This window comes from Plecotus auritus, assembly GCF_963455305.1.
Source record: "Plecotus auritus genome assembly, chromosome: 1".
NCBI lineage: Eukaryota > Metazoa > Chordata > Mammalia > Chiroptera > Vespertilionidae > Plecotus > Plecotus auritus.
This window is the reverse complement of record NC_137770.1, coordinates 104,011,641-104,030,961: the sequence shown is the minus strand read 5'-3', so window position 1 is coordinate 104,030,961 and position 19,321 is coordinate 104,011,641. Positions and strand designations below refer to the sequence as shown.

The 19,321-nt window shown below is 43.3% G+C and overlaps 1 protein-coding gene and 1 long non-coding RNA gene across 13 annotated transcripts in view; one reads left to right on the top strand and one right to left on the bottom strand.

Annotated features, from left to right (window-relative positions):
* WAC (WW domain containing adaptor with coiled-coil) overlaps positions 1 to 7,807 on the bottom strand; it is an 87,637-nt gene extending 79,830 nt beyond the window's left edge. For 2 of the 12 annotated variants that reach the window (XM_080641618.1, XM_080641612.1), the window contains exons 1-3: positions 7,539 to 7,807; positions 6,566 to 6,602; positions 4,826 to 5,021 (exon numbers count right to left, since the gene is read on the bottom strand). In XM_080641618.1, coding sequence (XP_080497744.1) covers positions 4,826 to 4,964 — 139 coding nt within the window. In that variant the 5' untranslated portion in view covers positions 4,965 to 5,021; positions 6,566 to 6,602; positions 7,539 to 7,807. Of the gene's footprint in view, positions 1 to 4,825; positions 5,041 to 6,565; positions 6,603 to 6,702; positions 6,864 to 6,976; positions 7,458 to 7,538 lie in introns of those variants that run through there. The other 10 variants (XM_080641617.1, XM_080641611.1, XM_080641616.1 and 7 more) reach the window with 7 other exon arrangements.
* Positions 7,808 to 7,810: 3 nt separating this feature from the next.
* The window catches only part of LOC308234242, a 179,593-nt gene continuing 168,082 nt past the window's right edge, over positions 7,811 to 19,321 (top strand). The window contains exon 1 of the long non-coding RNA XR_013959036.1: positions 7,811 to 8,113. This is a non-coding gene — a long non-coding RNA (uncharacterized lncRNA). The remainder of the gene's footprint in view (positions 8,114 to 19,321) is intronic.

Sequence of the window (19,321 nt, the reverse complement as noted above, 5' to 3'; positions counted from 1 at the left end):
GAAGTTAGGTAAAAACATTAAGCAAACTCACCTTTAAACTAACTTGTGCTGTAGTAAATACCAACCAAATAAGCTTTCAATATGCTTAATGTTTCATCTCTAACAGCATATACAATTATTAGAAGGGACTAATTTCTAGACTCAGCTGTCACTATTTGTTCAATTTTACATAAGTAAATTTACCCTCATTTGTAAAACTGTAAAACAGATATCTGTTCTATCTGCCTTCCAAGATCAAAATGAGGATCAAGACTTTTTTCATAGTACTGTCTAACATTACAAATGCAAGAATCTTTCATTTTATTCAAAACCTAGTTATTAGAATAATCATAAGGCCATCTGAGACTAATACCACAGTCTATTATCCAATATGAAAAGATTCAAATATTACTAAATTATATATAAAAACACCAATTATCCCCAAATGGTCCCACTAAACCAGTGGTCGGCAAACTGCGGCTCGTGAGCCACATGAGGCTCGCAAGCTGCGGTTTGCCGCTCTGTTGACTAATGACTTTGCCGACCACTGCACTAAACAATTCCTTCAAATACTAATTATAGTAATCTTTATTTGAAAATTAGATGAAAATACATTTCCAAATTTTACCAGATATGGCTAATGACAAAACAAGATAAAAACTTTCACTATGCAGGTAAAAATTTTAAAATCTTTAGAAACAATGGTTACCAAACCACCAAGGGCAATTTTCCTTTTTATTAAAAAGATACATAACTCAAGAGCTATGCAAATTCACTAAATTCCCACAAACCAGAGTACCAATAAAGAATATTTTTCAATTAACCAACTGAACTATCTGTCCTAAAAAGATGTTTCTAACAAGTAGTCCAAATATGTCTTCTTATATGTTTCTTACAGTTAATTCCAAGAGGAAAGATGAGAAAAATAGAACGAGCCTCAAGAGGCTGAAGTTTTATGGAACAGCTTTCAAGAATCTCTGTAAACATACCCTTCATTCCTAAATCCATTTGTGCTATTATCATTCTTAAATTTAAAGTTACTTGGTAAAATAGAGCTAGCTCTAAAAAAAAACACAACAAAGCACGCACACACACACACCACTAAACACATACTTAAACCAATTGAAAGGGGTTTAAAACTCAATAAAATATAAATTCAACCTGTATTGTATATTCCCTCTCCTGAGGTTTTGATGTTAGCTGCATCTTTAAAAACAACTCAGCTACAAAAAACAAATCTAATAATTGTACCATAAGATTCTTGCTTTGGATCATTTTTAAACAAAAGACTGTATGATTTACAGATAGATCAGAGAATAAAAACTTATTTCCCCTTAATTTACAACAGATAGCCTACATCCCCTTTAAATATCTAAATCTTTTATATATGCATACTATGTTGCAATAAGTCTTTAAAGATTCCTAGGAGTGACAATTCTCAATCCCTGCTTTCCAACTTTTTATTGTATACCTTAAAAGTCCTTTCTGTGCACTACTTCTCAAGTGTCACTTTTCAAAGAAATCCAAGGTGCCATGAAAAACAGCAGATACAGCCCTAGCTGGTGTGGCTAAAAGTTAGCATGCACTGAAGGATTGCAGGTTCAATTCCCAGTCATGGGCATGTACCTGGGTTGCAGGTTCCACACGGATGAGGTCAGGGGGGGTGTGGAGGCAACCAATCGATGTCTCTCTTTCACATCAGACACGTTGGTGTTTTTCTCTCTTAAAAAAAAAAAAAAAAAAGCAATGGAGCCCTGGTAGGTTTGGCTCAGTGGATAAAGAGTTGGCCTGCAGACTAAAGGGTCCCAAGTTCGATTCAGGTCAAGGGCACATGCCCGGGGTTGCTGGCTCCATTCACAGTAGGGGGCGTGCAGGAGGCAACCAATCAATGATTCTCTTTCATCATTGATGTTTCTCTCTCTCCCCCCTTCCTCTCTGAAATCAGTAAAACTATATTAAAAAATAAAGAAAATAAGGGGAAAAAAAGCAATGGAAATCTGAGTGAGGATTAACAAAATGAAACAAAAAAAAGATACATTTGTTTAACTCCCTTTGTAAAATGCAAGTTACAAATCATAGCACATAGGCTCTTAAATTATTACATTTACTAAAGTCATTAGATTTTTTTTAATTCCTAAAATTAAAAAAGTAACAAATCTGAAATCACTTCAATAAACAAAATAGTAACCTATTCTTACATTTTTACTTATACAGGCTGAGAGCATAGATAATCCAACATACTTGCATTAGGATAATGGCTTTGAATTTATATAGATGAATATATATATATGTGTGTGTGTGTGTGTGTGCGCGTATACACACACACACACACACACACACACACACACACACGTATGTATATATATTCCAGTTCATATTTAAAGATAAAAACCTAAGGAAATAGAAATGCCTGTAATAAAATTAAACATACGCACTTTTAAAAGTTTAGTTTCAAACACGTATTAGCAATAAAACACCTGGAATCTAAACTATAATGACTAAGTATTATATGAGAGAAAAATCACCACTTTACATCTTTAAAAGAGAATTAACATGAAAGATGCACCCTCAACTCCTGAATGAAGATCTCCTATTTTATGGTATTTAAAGGAATATGGCAGCCAAGTATTTCAGAGATTGTACAAATAGGGATGGAGTTATAGTTTAGTTAACAGGCTCCATAGAAAGACAGGCAAGCAGCTAAAAAGCAAGTTAGAATGTGAAGCCTAACTCAGCAAATGACTAAGCCAGAAAAATAAGAAAGAAGTTTCTTACAAATGGAACTAAGAAAAATCAGTAAACAGATACAAATAAAAAGGAAACTAAAAACCAGTAAGAGGTATCTGGAGTTCACATAAGAAGTAAAATTAAAATAAAAACAGGAATGAAGAAAAAGTAAGCAGCTATATTACTAACTCTCAATTAAAATCAAAATGAAGAAAACAGGAATTAAAAGTAAGCAGCTACAACACTAACTCTCAAGTAGTCTTTAAGAATAGTTTCAAGGGCAGGAGCACATCTTTATCTTTAACTTCCAGGAATACCACACCATTACTAGCACACAGTGGATGCCCAATGGTTGTTGAATAAATAAGCAACAGAATGTTTTTAACCTGTAAAAGATCTATCAAGCATGATTCACTGCAAATGTACATCAAGTTCCTAGAGCACCTAAACTATCTTCTTCCTCAATTTGAGGATAGACAGAATAACCAGATCAGAATCACTAAAAGAGAACCTACATCCTATTTTGTCACAGTCACCAAATTTTAAACATGAAGCATAATACAGTACAAATAGTACATGCCTTCTAAGAGCTAAAGTTTGAAATGAAAACTGCTATAGAAGAGTGCTTGATAATAGTATCTTAGACTATACAAAACACTATAGAAAATTTACCCACAAAACTGAAAATATTAATAGTATAAAAGTAATTTTGACATCAAAGAACTCTTAATACTTTAATAACCAAACCCACCTTATGTTACTTTCAAACAAAAATATGGTTTATTTGCATAAGTAGCACAAAGCTATAGCTATATTCAACAGAGAGAACAGACTTTCTATTCCATATCATTGAAATATATTAATTCCCTCAACCCAGTAATTATGTACAGAGAAGGCCAATGTTTTTCAATATTTGATCACACTGAATAAAACTGATTCCTATCCTAGGAGACATAAGAGAACCAGAAGAGGCAGATATTTTTCTTGTTAATGCTCACCTGAGGGTATTTTTCCATTGAGTTTTAGAGAGTGGAAGGGAGGGAGAGAAACATTGATGTGAGAGAGACACATCGATTGGTTGCCTCCTGTCGGGCGGGGGATCGAGCCTGCAACTGAGATACATCCCTTGACCAGAATCGAACCCGGAACCCTTCAGTTCTCAGGCTGGCTCTCTATCCACTGAGCCAAACAGGCTGGGCCAGAACATTTTTTAAAAGTAAGCAAAGTATGAGAAGCTAGTTGACAGTCAGAGGCAGAAAGTCATAGGGCACTCAGTACTGAGTTTCCTTAGAAGCTTTTAAAAGCACAATCAATATTATATATTCATCTCAAACTTTTATTAAATGACATAAGATCTTATAGTGAGGAAAAATATAAGTATCTTAATTATCTTAGTGAAACTGGTTTGTTCCTCAATCCATGCTTTAGACATGAAACCTGTATTTTGGTAAATTTAGGAAAATTAAGTCTTAAAATAGTTACTGAGTTTTACTTTTTCTCAACCTCCTACCACAAAGAGCTGGAGACAAGGTAATAACTGAAGGGTACTACCTTTATATAAAATAAATGAGGTTTTTAAAAAGTTGACTAGTTGAATGAACACAGTATAGCAAATACATTAATAAGATCCAGGAAAATATGGAATATTTTAAATGTTTACAAAAAAAAGTAATTCTCAGAATCAGAAATGTGGTTTTTCTTTTAACCTGCGAACTGTCTCCAAACACCTGTTTTAAATTCATAATTTATCATTAGGAAACACATTTGAAGCCTTTAAAAAAAGAGATTCAAGCAGCAACAAGAATCTCTACTTAAAAAAGGTTAAAGCTTCTTTCTTGGAAAATGTCTTGAATTTCCCTCACAGTTAATAATGCATTAGGTAGACTATATTCATAAATGCATTCTCTTATTATCAGCCGCTGGAATCCATTTTTAGATGCTCCTGTCAGCATCTCATTTCTATGTAACCAGTTCAGGAACCAAATAAATAGAAATAAAAAATTTTCATGACACCCATACAGCAATATCTGTAAGCTAGAAATATTGCCACCTATTATTTTACACAGAGCAATTGTTAAAAATAAGTATATGTGAAAGTTTCAACAAAAAAGCTACTTACCACCATCCCTCTCTCTAACTCTGTGAATATGCACATTTTTGGCCTTATTGTGACCTGTGCTGTCACTATATTTGTTTTCAGGACTATCAGATCTCCGTAACATTTTATTTGGTGGTGAAGGATCTGCGGCGTCTCGCATTTTCTCATGTCTGTGATCACCGCTACTGGGGTGACTCTTCGATGAATACTTAAGTGCCTGTAAAACATCACCCCCCAAAAAAGAGACAGAAAGTTGAAACTTCAAACATAGCTTCCTAAATTCATTTTATTATAAAACTTGGTGTTTTAACTTCACTAAGTCTTAGTGATTTATATCAATAAAATTAAAATTTCATCTTCAATTATGTTCTTAAGTTATTCTGTCAAGGCCTAAATATATGCCTAAGAGTTATTATAAAGCTCCTCATATAAATCATAATACCTTATTCTAAAAACAGAGAAAACTCTAGTCCATAAAGTATCTTGTAAATAAATGAAATCATACACCTTGACACATTAATTCAATAAAATTTTCTGGGAATTAAGTTAATTTACAGAAAAGTAGAAACTGAGTACTATTATAACCTATTTCTGCTCGTTAACTGATGCAAAGACAAAAATATAAGGAGCTTAAGCATGCTTTTGCAAAGCTACAAAAAAAAAGAAAGCATCACTTTCTCAAATTCTGACTCAAAAACGCATTTCAATCCTACTTTACCTACTCTGACAGGTGTGGGAAACCAAGGTAAAAAAAGTAGTGGGCTGATATTTCTAACATAATGAAATTTAATGGAACTCCTTCAAAATAATGGTTTAATTTTATCCTAGTGCATATTTAAGACAACCATGATAGACCAGTCTTTTACAAGGTGTAAGTAATTATGTTTTAGAGAAACAGACTCAGTAGGGTTTATTTAATCTCTGATATCCAAATGTAATGAACAATGGTTTACACATCAGGGGACTTAGGGTTTTTAACTTGAGCTTTAACTAGTGACAGCCAGTTAACAGAACTATCAGCTTAGAAAACTGCTCTTCTATCCTTGAAATAATTAGACTTAAAAAGACACTTCCAGTATCATCTGATGGTTAACAATTTATGAGATTTGTTTCCCCCTCTGAAAACAGGCACCACCTGTATCATAATTTTTAAAAACTTTACATGCAGGATCTGCAGTAACAAATAGGAACCTACATACCTAGAACTATCACCATTAGAATAAGTTATCTAAGTATCCATAGATCTCAATTCTTACAGAACCAAAAGCACTATCTTTCACTAGTAAGGCAACTATTTGCACCAAAAACTATTAAATTGGGAAGGGGCAGTGGTTTACAACACAATTAAGAGTTGCAAAACAATTAGTTGTTTCTTCCCAACCCTTTCATCTAATTTTAATACCTTAACATTAACTTTATTTCCCAAATACAATACAATACATACATGTGGTTGAGAAGGCACCTATCACCTCAACCCATCGATTCTTTCACATCCAAAAATCGAGTCAGGTCCTTTCTGGCTGAGAATGCTATCTTCCTTAAAAAACTGAACTTCCTTAACTCACCTGTCAAATAAGTCACTAAACCTTGCTGGAAAGCGCTCATGGGCCCAAACACATTTTAAGGGGACCAGCGGTGCTAGTTTCGGATTTGTTACACCGAAGGGCCTGTAGCGACTTCTGAAGCCTGAGCTAGAGTACCAAGTCTTCCCTTCCCCCTCCGTTCCCGCATCCACCCCTCCTCCCCGGCCTCGGCTGGTACCTGGTAAGGCTGCGAGTCCCCCCTCCGGTCGTGACAGCTGAAAAACAGGAAGAGAGTCGGCGACATGAAGCATCTCGAGGAGAAGGAAGAAAACGGGTGCCCCCCCCCCCCAGAACCCCTCCCTGCAAGAGACCTACCAAAGGAACTGGCGGTGAGCCCGCACACGCACACTCGCCCTTTTAAAAGCGGTGACGAGGGCCAAACGCCGCGAACCGGCCCTGCGTTCCCTCCACACTCCCTCCGGCCTCGCCGGCTCGCGCGGCCGCGCCTCCTCCCCGGCCCGATCCGGAGCAGGGTTAACAACAAAAATGGCGGCCCAGCCAGCAGCAGATAAGGAGGAACAGCCCCCCCCCCCCCCGCCGCCACCCCCGCCTCCACCGCGGCCCAGACTGAAACGAAAAGCCAATTTACCCATCACTGAGTCTCTGCTGTTTCCTCGCATACATTACCATCAATGCACGACCTGTGAGTGTGTGTCGGGGGAGGGGGGGAGCAGCCGCGAGAGGCGGGCGGGCGGGCGGCAGCACCGGCACCAGAGTCCGGCGCGCCCTAGGCGACTCTCAGCACCTCCCCGTTACTGGCGCCGGCGCTCCCGGGCCATCTCCCTCCGACAACACCACGCTCACTCTCAGCCTGGGGAGAGGCGCCACCTACACGGCGGAAGCGGCAAACCGGGGGGAGGGGGGCAATAAGACGCGTCCTGCACAGCCCCGCGGAGAGCGACTGCCTCCTCCGCCTTCACCTCCTCTTGCTCCGCTGCCTCTTGCCCTCCTCTCCCCCTGCCGCCGCCTTTCCCTTCTCCTTCGCCTGTCGTCGCCGCCACCGGTGCCGCCGCCGCCGCTCCACCAACTACATCCGGGCAACTCAGAGGCTGCGGCCTTCGGCAAACCTCGGCAGTTTCCGCCGCACCCCTCCTCTGCCACCCTCAGCCCTCCCTTCCCCGCGCAGTTCCGGAAGGCCGCCTTCGGCAAACCTCGGCTCGCTCGGGTTTTCCTCTTCCTTTGAGGCCTGGCTCGCCGCCTGGAGAGCTCTCAATTCTTTCCGGTTGCCGCTGCTTTTCCTCACGCTCACGTCCGGCCACTGCTATTCCAGTTTAAGGAGAGTCCTGCCTGGGGACCCGCTTAAGGCTGGTTCCAGAGGCCCCAGGGTGCGTGGGGAGGGAGCCGTCTTCGGGAGGAGGACGGTGGGGCGCGAGAGAAGCCATCTCGGACTAAGTACGGGAGGCTGAGCTACTGCGCGTGCGCCGAGATGGGGCGGAGGAGGGGGGAGGGCGCCCTGGGGGGAGCGCTCGGGCCACCGGCTCCCGCCCCTCCGGGCTGGGCGGGGTGGTCGCAAAGCCCTCAGTGGGCGACGGGCGGACTGTTACCCTGGAAGTTCCTCAGTGAGCAGCGACAGGAGCTGCCCTCTGGGAGGTGGGGAACACGCGACTGCTCCCTTGGGCCCTTTGCCTGGAACCGGACCTGGGCACCAGCCTCAACCGGACGCTTAACGCGCCACCGGCCTGCGACGGGCAGGGACTGCTTGGAGATCCCGCGCCGCTGGTTAGAAGTAAGTTACATCCTCAGAAGCGAGCTTCCCAAGTGAGGAGCGACAAAGGTGAAGGATTTAGGGATATTGTGAAGAAGACGACAAGGCCGTGTGCCTGCGAGATGTAAGGTGGAGGTTCTGAGACTGAGCAGGACCCGGCGCTGGGGCAGTGAATTAAAACATGGATGAGCCTGGAGCTTTAGGGAATGGGTAACATGAGAAAAGTGTTGAACCCAATCATCCTTGGTTAAGGTTTTTCAGCCCCAGCCGTGCCCAGTCCACCCTTTTCTTTATTCCCATTTTTCCTAGGTCATTTGGAGGTTTGGGGTGTGAATCAAAGCCTAGGTTGGGTTAAATGAAATTGGTACAAATTGAATTTTACAGACTGTTACAGGCACAAGAGCAACACTGGCAACACTATAGGGAGGAAAGAAGTCAAGTACACCAAAAAATTAAGCTTTATTTGAGGGTGGTAGTATTCAGGTGATTTTTTTTCTGCTCTTAAACTCCTTTTGCAACTGTAATTTAAAAAAGGAGTGTAACCAGTGTGGCTGTTTGAGCGTGACCTATGAACCAGAAGGTCATGCCTGGGTTGCGGCCTTTATCCCCAGTAGGGGGCGTTCAGGAGGCAGCCAATCAATGATTCCCTCATGTTTCTATCACTCTCCCCGTCTCCTTTCCTCTCTGAAATCAATAAAAAAATATTATTTTAAAAAGAATTGTAATACACATGAAGTAAATATACAACTATTTTCATAGAAGATAAAAGCAAGATAACAAATCAGAGGAAACAAGATCCTTCCAAAAAACTATAAAGAAGTAACAGATTTATTCGGTTTCCAACAAGTTACATTTTTGCAGGACCTATTGAAGAGATAGAATGATATAAGCAAAGGACTCTGAGATCACAATTTATTGAATAAGATACATAACTTCATTTGTCACATCCACCATCCAAATGTTAAGATAATTGCTGTTTGTGAGGGTTAGTAAAAGCCTACTTAATGCCCACTTAAGCTGACAATAACTAAAGAAAAAACTGCCAGTGATTGAAATAAGAAAAACCAAGAGTCTTATGTGTAATTTTTAACACTTGTAACAAATACATTGAAGACAGGAGCGATTATAGAAACATAAAAAGTAATGTATAAACCTTACGCAGAAACTTTTTGAAAACTGGCAGCAAAATGTGTTTCTTGTTTGATAATCAGATGTCTGCTGACATGGATACATACCATTTGATTAAAAGCAGCAAAACTGGGCAGAGCTATGGAGGAAACAGTTCCTCATTATTAAAAGATTCTCTATTTGCGAGTTCAACTACTCATTAACATTTTTTTGGAAATCCAAAATCAATACATGCAGCATTCATGGACCTGTGCAGAGTGGCAAAAAATTTAACTTGCCTGACACATTTTCGATGAGGTTGCACAAGGCTACACAATCTTAATGTTTCACCTCTCATACTGAAAACAAATGTGCTATTTACAATATATATAGTGCCATGTTTTTCACATTTTTTGTGTGCTTTTTATTGGTAATTTTGTTTTAAATGCCCCTCCATCCCTTCAGCATAGTGCTAAAGTGATCTATGATATTCATTCCTAAACACAGGAAGGCTGTGTGTGCTGTGCCTTGTGGAGAAAACACATCTCACTAGTAGATAAGCTCCTCTCATAGTTTACTAGTGCTCTTGACAATGAGTTCAATGTTAACAAATCAACAATATATGTTAAATAAGCTATCTAAACAGAAACACATAAAACAAGATTATATACTAATTGGTTAATAAAAGTGTGACTATAGTCAGGTAACTAACCCTGTATTTCCCCTAAGAGCAATTCAGTTTCTATTTTGTCCCCTCAGCCTGGCCTGCGCCCTCTCACAGTCCGGGAGCCCTTGGGGGATGCCTGACTGACAGCAGTTGGACATCCTTAGCTCTGCCATGGAGGCGGGAGAGGCTCCTGCCACCGCCACTGCGCTCACCAGCTGTGAGCCCGGCTTCGGCTGAGCAGTGCTTCTCCTGTGGGAGCGCACTGACCACCGAGGGGCAGCTCATGCGTTGAGTGTGTGCCCCCTGGTGGTTAGTGCGCATCATAGCGACCAGTCGTTCCACTGTTCGGTCGATTTGCATATTAGTCTTTTATTATCTAGGATTACCTCAAATTATGAGAATTGACTGTTTACTAAAGTACACATTTAAATGTTATACCTATTTTTTAAAACTCATCTCATTGCCTACCTTAGATTCCATTATCTGTTTTAATTCCTCCTTTGCAAATACCTTCAATTCTCTCTTTCCTCTATTTTACCTGCCTGAACCACAGTCCTGGTTAATTCATTGTATGCTTGCTTTAGAACAGTTAACTTGGCTGAAGAAAACCACACGGTCATGCTAACTCTGAAGTGAGCTCCTTGTATTTTCACCCCCTCAGCCTAATTTCCCTAGTCCACTTCCCCTGCCCTCTTAGGCAGCTGTTTAACATTTTCCTGACTATACATGCCTTCTCCTCAATCATAAGTCATTATCTTGCTCATCTCTCTAGAAAATAGAAGAAATAACAGTCCTGCCTCTTCACACCTTCTTACATTAAATACACTGCTATGCTTTACAGTAATTGGGTAACTGTCAAATTTCCTAAGATCAAACTTGCCACTTTTGCACTGAGTTCCATTTTACTGTTGGAATTGTCTGCTTTCCTTATGAATTTTTTTCTCTCTGAACTGGATCACCTCTATTGGCTTATAAACATCTATATATATATATAAAAGGCTAATATGCTAAGTATCCGACTGCCCAACCAGTCGCTATGACACGCACTGACTACCAGGAGGCAGACGCTCAACGCAGGAGCTGCCGTGACACACACTGGCCATTTACAGAGAAACGGCAACGCAGACCATGCACCGACAAAGCAACACTCAGCTTTCCCCACCACCACCCTGGAGCGATACCCCACCAAATCGCAGCCAACACTTCCAAGATCCCATGGTGCAAAATGTGGCCCACAGCCCAGCCCAGCCCGGAAACAGTGGCTGTGGGGCAATGATGTCATGTAGCAACACCTGGCTTCCTCTCCCTAGCTACAGGCCATTCAACAATAAACGACACTACAAACCTGGCACCCACAAAGCAACACTCAGCTTCCCCCAAGTGGGACACAGGCCCTGCCAACACCCCGAAGCGACAGCCCACCAAATCGCAGCCAACGCTACCGAGACCCCGTGGTGCAAAATGTGGCCCAGAGCCCAGCCCAGCCCAGAAATGGTGGCTTTGGGCACTGGGTAATGATGTCACATAGCAACACCAACCTTCCTCTCCCTAGTGAATAGTCTTGCAGTTTCTTCAGCCCAGGAACACGACTTGCTTTATAGCCAGGTGCAAACATTTTACACTTTAACCAAATGTCTGTGAAGCATTTTCCCATGCCTCATCTCATTTGATCTTCACAGAAGTCCTGGAGTAGGTAGATAGGAGACTCGGTAGAATCCTATTTTCATTAACCAGAAAACAGAGATTTAGAAAGTTTAGAAACTTGACCCGACTGAAAAGAGGTAAGAAATGGTGAACCTAGCCCTAACCGGTTTGGCTCAGTGGATAGAGCGTCGGCCTGCGGACTCAAGGGTCCCAGGTTCGATTCCAGTCAAGGGCATGTACCTTGGTTGCGGGCACATCCCCAGTAGGGGATGTGCAGGAGGCAGCTGATTGATGTTTCTCTCTCATCGATGTTTCTAACTTTATCTCTCTCCCTTCCTCTCTGTAAAAAAATCAATAAAATATATTTAAAAAAAGAAAAATGGTGGACCTTGAAAATGACTTAAGGTTTTCTCACTGCACAGAATATAGTCAAAACACTGCTGCAGTTAAATATTTTACCCTTTGTTGTCCCTGCATGATCTACAATAATAATCTGCTTCGTATTGATATTTACTGCTGTGTTGCTGACAATTACCTGAAAGAGAAGTTGGGGTGCTTCACTGGGCTGGAAAAAGTAAGCAGGTCTAATTAAGAAAGTTTATTCTATATATATATATAAAAAGCTAAGTTGACTTGGGTATGCATGATACATATAAAGCTCTCGCTGGCGCCAATCGCATGTGTATGTTTCCATCATTGTCAATCATGAATTTGGTTGACACATATTATAGAGAAAGGGCGAATAGTGATATTAAAATATTCTAATTAATTTCCTTTCAATGTGCATGAATCCGTGCACCAGGCCACCACCCCAGTGTTATTAGTGTTTTAATAATTAACATTTGTTTTAAAAAAAATCTTGACCTGTATCTCCCTTCAAATATTACGCCATTGCTGTGATCTGCTCTCCTCTACAGAAAAACTTCATCTCCACTTCTACTACTCTCTTGAACCCACACTCCATTGAAACTGCATAAGATCAACAGCAGCCTTTCTTCTTGCTTCTCTTCCTATTTCTTAGTTTCCTTGCAGGTTCCTCCTCATTTTCCAGCCTCTTAAAGCAGGGGTCCTCAAACTTTTTAAACAGGGGGCCAGTTCACTGTCCCTCAGACCGTTGGAGGGCCGGACTATAGTTTAAAAAAAAAAACTATGAACAAATTCCTATGTGCACTGTGGGCCCGGGACGAGTTGGCTGCTAAGCAGGACAGGCAGCGGCACCCGGCGGGCCGGATAAATGTCCTCGGAGGGGCCGCAGTTTGAGGACCCCTGCTCTAAATGCTGGAATGCACCAGAATTCAAATCTTACATTTTGGACTGCTTCCCCTCTGTCTGTTCTCTCTTCCTAGGCAATCCATCCAGATCTTTGGCTAACTGAAATCCCCATTTGAATCTCCAGTCCACATCTTTGTCCTAAACACTGGCATCACACACTTAATATATCCAAAACCAAACTCTTAATTTCCCGCCCCCTCCCCCCCCCCCCCCCCCCCGCCCTGCAAACCAATCCTGATCAGGTGTTTCCTCTGAGGACTCTATAAGTAGAACCTGACTACCCTCTCTCCTTTACCCTGCTCTATTTTTCTTATACAGTTTGCTACATAACGTGTTATGTATATGGTTTATCAGTTATCTGCCCCTGAAATGAAAGCTCTGTGTGGCTTATCAGTTAAATATTTGTTGAATGAAAGAATATTTGCCAACAAAAATATATACAAGTATTGTAATGCTTATGAGAAAAAAGTGTATGGTTCTATTTCTGCTTGCTTTCTAAAAGAATAGAACTATAAATCCAATCCTGCTGTCACAAATACAATGGGGGGAAAGCTGGATTATTGCTAATACAGATTAAAAATATATTGTATCAGATAACATTTGAAAAAAGTACATAAATTTGCATATATAACATCTTAAGGAGACCATTTTCATTTCTAAAGAGTGAAATCAGGTTTGTAAATGAGCAAAAGACCCATATTTCTACCAATAGATTAACACATCAACCAATGGGGTTTGGGGTAGGGGGGACTTTTAGCCCATAGTTTGTAGGTGATTCTGATTTTAACATGATCCTATTGTTGGAAGAAGAATCAAAAAGTTAAGTATTCAACCTCTAGTTGTAAAAAGTATTTAAAAAGGGTTTGCTGGAATTTCAAAAGGGTCATGAAATAAGGATGTATTCCCTGAAAATTTTTACCTACCTCTTTTTATTTCTGTCTCTTTTTTCCTTGTCCTTGCCCTCCTCTCAAACTCGGCATAGTATACTGATTAAAATTACAAGTTTTGGAATCAGAATGACATAATGTAGAGCTTTGGCTACATCATTGACAAGCAGATTACTAAAATCTCAGAAATTATGCTTCCTTGTATCTAAAATTGGCCTGATAGGACATAGGGCTGTCTGTAAATAATAAATTGTATAAATATTTTAGCACCTGGCACATGTATGTTTCACTGCTGGTGGTTATCATTCATTAAAAAAAAAGCATTGAACTTCTTTGCATCATATCTTAGGATCTTAGTATTAATCAAATTCACTTGGTCTCTGCTCTTATGGAGTTTATATTTTAACTACAATACATAATAGAAAGAAGACCTTGTTGTCCTCCGATTTATAATGTGAAGCTTTCATTCAATATGAGGGGAAAATAGGAAAACTATAACAAAAATCACTGTTTAGAAAAGGGGAATAAAGTCCTATAGGACAGCATTATCCTATATAATAAAGAGCTAATATGCAAATGGTCATCACACCATCACGCAGTAACAGCTGAGACACTCAACACTGGGAAGAGAGGTATGGGAACCAGCCAAGCACAAATGAGCTTGCGAGAGAGGAATGGGGACCAGCCATGCACAAATGAGCTTGGCCTGGGAAAGGGACAAGCCGCGCTTCCCGCAGTCCCAGGCACCAGTGGCTGTGCCTGCAGCCTGGGAGAGGGAAAATCCATGGTCCCCGTGGTCCCAGGCACCAGCGGCTGTGCCTATGGCCCGGGAGAGGGACAAGCCACCTGCCCACAGTTTCAGGTGCCAGCAGCTGTGGCTCAGGAGAGGGCAAGCCACCCACCCCACGGTCCTGGGTGCCAGCGCCTGCGGCTGCAGCCTGGGCAAAGCCGCCTGCTCACAGTCCTCTGCGGCTGCGGCCAGCTCAGGCAAAGCCGGGCCAGGTCCTGGGTGCCTGCAGCTGGCCAAAGGGGGGTAAGCCCAGGTCCCAGGTGCAGGGCAAGGCAGAGGCGGTTAGGGGTGATCAGGCCAGCAGGGGAGTAGTAAGGGGCAATCAGGCAGGCAGGCAGAGGTGGTTAGGGGCCATCAGGCAGGCAGGCAGGCGAGCAGTTAGGAGCCAGTGGTCCTGGATTGTGAGAGGCAGTTGGACATCCCCCGATGGGTCCTGGATTGGAGAGGGTGCAGGCCGGGCTGAGGGACTCCCCCCTCCCGTGCACCAGGCCTCTAGTTAGTCTCTCTCTCTCTCTCTCTCTCTCTCTCTCTCTCTCTCTCTTTCTCTATTTATATATATCTTAATATATATAAAAATAACAATTTGTATATTAGCCATACACACACACACACACACACACACACACACACACTCACACACACTCTAGAGGCCCGGTGCACGAATTCGTGCACGGGTGTGTGTGTCCCTCAGCCCAGCCTGCACCCTCTCCAATCTGGGACCCCTCGAGGGATGTCCGACTACCTGTTTAGGCCTGATCCCGGTAAGATCGGGCCTAAACGGGCAGTCGGACATCCCTCTCACATCCCTCCCAACTGCTCCCCTGCCTGCCTTCCTGATTGCCCCTAACCACTTCTGCCTGCCAGCCTGATCACTCCCTAACCACTCCCCTGCCAGCCTGTTTGCCCCTAACTGCCCTCCCCTGCAGGCCTGGTCACCCCTAACTGCCCTCCCCTGCAGGCCTGGTCACCCCTAACTGCCCTCCCCTGCAGGCCTGTTCCCCCCCAACTGCTCTCCCCTGCAGGCCTGGGTCCCCCCCAACTGCCCTTCCCTGCAGGCCCGGGCACCCCCAACTTCCCTCCTCTGCCAGCCTGGTCACCCCTAACTGACCTCCCCTGCTGGCCTGATCACCCCCAACTGCCCTCCCTTGCAGGCTTGGTCCCTCCCAACTGCCCTCCCCTGCTGGCCATCTTGTGGTGGCCATCTTGTGTCCAATGGGGGCAGCCATCTTGTGTGTTGGAGTGATGGTCAATTTGCATATTACTTTTTTATTAGATTGGATGCTGGGTATTCTGGAAAATGTTTATCATTTGGACAGACTTTACCTTTGCTACAATATCGAGTAAATTTTCCATCAGTTGGTTTTTCATCGGAGAAATTTAGTGATAGGCAAAATTCACATCTAACAGTCATTCCACCACAATCATGTACTCCATTTTCGATGAGAAGGCAGTTCCTACCAGTATTGGTAGTACCTGTTGATGACTGTTCTTTGGACATATTCTGTCGACACTGCCGCCTTCTTTCAAGTTCAGAGGCACATTGATCTTTAGACATTTTCTGTCGATGACGCCGGCTTCTTTCAGCTTCAGAGCAATGTTTTTCCAGTAGCTGCTCTTCAGATACATTCTGTCGCAGGTGCCACCTTCTTTCAAGATCAGAAGCACGTTGGTCTTCAGACATTTTCTGTCAGCAACGCCGGCTTCTTTCAGCTGCAGAGCTACCTTGTATCAATAGTAGATGTTTAGACATAGTCCCACCTCCCTGCTGTCAGGTGAATGAGAGTCCTGGCTGTCAGGTGGCAGAGAGCTGTCTGACCAATGGCCAGTTCTCTAGGGGTGGGTCTTCCTCCTCCCTGCTGTCAGATGGCTGTCAGGCCACTGAGAGCTGTCTGACCAATGGCTGATTCTGGCTGATTCTGTGGGGGTGGGCCTTCCTCCTCCCTGCTGTCAGAGTCTGGGCCAGCACAAACTGGGACACAGCATCAAGTCCCCTGCACCAGAAGACCCAGAGTCAACTTCCCGCCCACTTGTGTGTCCCCTGGATGCAGCATCCAGCCTCGTGGAGGGGCTGACAGGCCCAGACATGCCAGAGGCTGGGGAGCAGTGAGGCTGGATCTGCCACTGGAATGGGTGGATCCCGCCTGTCCACTTGGTCCCCACGACCCCTGGCCGGACCCATAGGCCCAAACACTCCAGCCTCGCTGCTCAGTCCCAGACACTCCAGAGGCCGCAGAGCAGCCAGGCTTGATCTGCTACCTGAGTGGGCAGATCCCGTGCGACCCTTGGCCAGGCCAACAGGCCCAAACATTCCAGCCTCACTGCTCAGCCCCAGACACTCCAGAGGCGGCAGAGCAGCCAGGCTTGATCCGATACCTGAGTGGGTGCATCCCACACAACCCCTGGCAGGACACCACAGGGCTGCCTCCGCTGGCGGCGGGGATCTGTGCATGGGGGCCTGGTCGCCTCCCAGCCACACACCCCGGGGCTGCCTCCGCTGGCGGCGGGGATCTGTGCATGGGGGCCTGGCCGCCTCCCAGCCACACACCCCGGGGCTGCCTCCGCTGGCGGCGGGGATCGGTGCGTGGGGCATGAGTGCCTCCCAGCCGGACTGTGGGACTCCAGCGGGGCTGAGAGCACTGGGCGCTGCCATCTTGTGGCTATGGGCGCCGCCATTTTGTAGCGGCGTGACGGTTAATTTGCATATTACTCTTTCATTAGATAGGAGACATATATATATTTATTTATATATATGGCTAATATGCAAATTGTTCCCTCGGGAGTTCAACCAGAAGACCGGGAATTCGATCGCTCGCTATGACATGCACTGACCATCAGGGGATGGCGTGGAACATGGTGGGCGACCAGCTGTGGCAGCAGGGCACTGAGGGAGTGAGGGAAGGGGAGGCAGGGGGAACCAAGCCGTGGTGGCATGTGGGCTGCAAGGGAAGGGGGGACTGGGAAGCTGATCAGCCCTGATCGCCAGACAGGCCTAGGGACCCTACCCATGCACAAATTTCGTGTACCGGGCCTCTAGTATCAATATAAGGTTCCTCCAAGTGATAGACACTAAAGTGCAGCCAAGATTGAGTACTGTACCCTAAACTATCAATTTCAACTGGTGTGCCACAAGAATTTTAAAACATGCAATACCTGACTATTTACTCAGGGACACTGACCTCTTTTCTCTTAGATTGTCAAATTAAAAAATGACAACATCAACACAACAATAGCCATCTGGTGTAACTGAATAAGTATTGTACCTGGGAGTGGCTGGAGGTAGAAGAGGTATAGGGAGGATAAATGGTGATAGAAAAAGAAAAAAAAAAGAAAAACAATTTTTTTTGTCAGATTGGCAAAAAATATAATGCATTTTTTTGGTGTGCCACAGAATTTTAGTAATTAGTTTATGTGTGTCATGAGATGAAAAGGGTTGAAAAATCGCTGTCCTAAACCCTTTGACTCCGTCTGGCAAAACCAGCCAGAATTTAACCCAACTATTCACTTTTTTAGTATCTCTGAGCAGCTACACACTGCTGAAGACTGTTTAACAATAGAATGGATGGATTCCACTAAAATATGATCACCCAAATCAAATGAACCCTCAGAACATCCAGGCAGTCGTACCCACTGTTCAACTTTCTCACCCACTCAGCAAGTTTTTCAAATGTCCTCTCTCGTTAAACCTATCCCCCTTATTTGACTACTTCTTCTTTTCTGTCAGCAGATAACTTCACCCCCTTTCTCCTAAACTAAAGCCACCAAATGGAAATTTATTCCTGCTTTCAAATATGTAAATCTACTTACACTCAACTTACCCTTCTCTCTATTTACTCAACAATTTATTGAGTACCCAGTATGTGATGGGGATACATTAATGAACAATACAAACAAAAAAATCTCTACCCTCCTGGAGTTTATATACTAGTGGGAAAAGACAAGCATAATATGTATAAGTGGTGTGGTAGTAACTTAGGAAGTACTAAGTGCTGTGGAGAAGAATAGAAAGTGATAGGAAGTAGCAGATTAGGGAGTAATATCATGGTCATTAAGCAAGGAACATTTAAGCAAAGAATTGAAACATGATGAAGGAGCACGCTATATGGGTGTCTGTAGCAGAGGGTTCCTTGCAAAGGGAACAGCAAAAGCAAATGTCCTGAAGCAGGAGTGTGCTGGTATGTTCAAGAATAATAAGGAGCCTGGCTGGTGTGGTTCAGTGGTTGAGCTTTGACCCATGAACCAGGAAGTCACAGTTCAATTCCCAGTCGGGGCACATGCCTGGATTTCAGGCTCCATCCCCAGTAGGGGCCATACAGGAGGCAGCCAATCAATGATTCTCTCGTCATTGTTTCTATCCCTCTCCCTTTCCCTTCTTCTCTCTGAAATCAATAAAAATACATTACAAATAAAAAAGAATAACACAGAAAGCTATATGGGTGAAATATAGTAGAAAGTAATAGGAAGGGCCAGATAGGTTAAAAGAGTAGGTAAGGAAGCAGATTATGAAGGCTCAGATAGGCTGTTATAAGAAGGTTGGATTTTATTCTGAGTGAAATGCGAAACCATGGAATTATGAGCAGAGAAGTGACACTGGCTACTGTGGTTAGAGTAGTCTATATGACAAGGAAGGAAGCAGGGAAACTAGAATACATTTGCATTGTCCTAAGGTCACTATTTCAAAACAGGAGGTAAGCCTCTGTAAGGCTAGTATTTCTTCACATATGCTTTTCTCCCACTCCTTCAGTTACTTTATACTATCAGTTATCCTTTCCTTAGTATACTCAAACTCTCCCTTTCACCAGGATCATTTTCATTTGTTTCTAAAAATGTCTGAATCCTGTGACGAAGGAAGGAAGGAAGGAAGG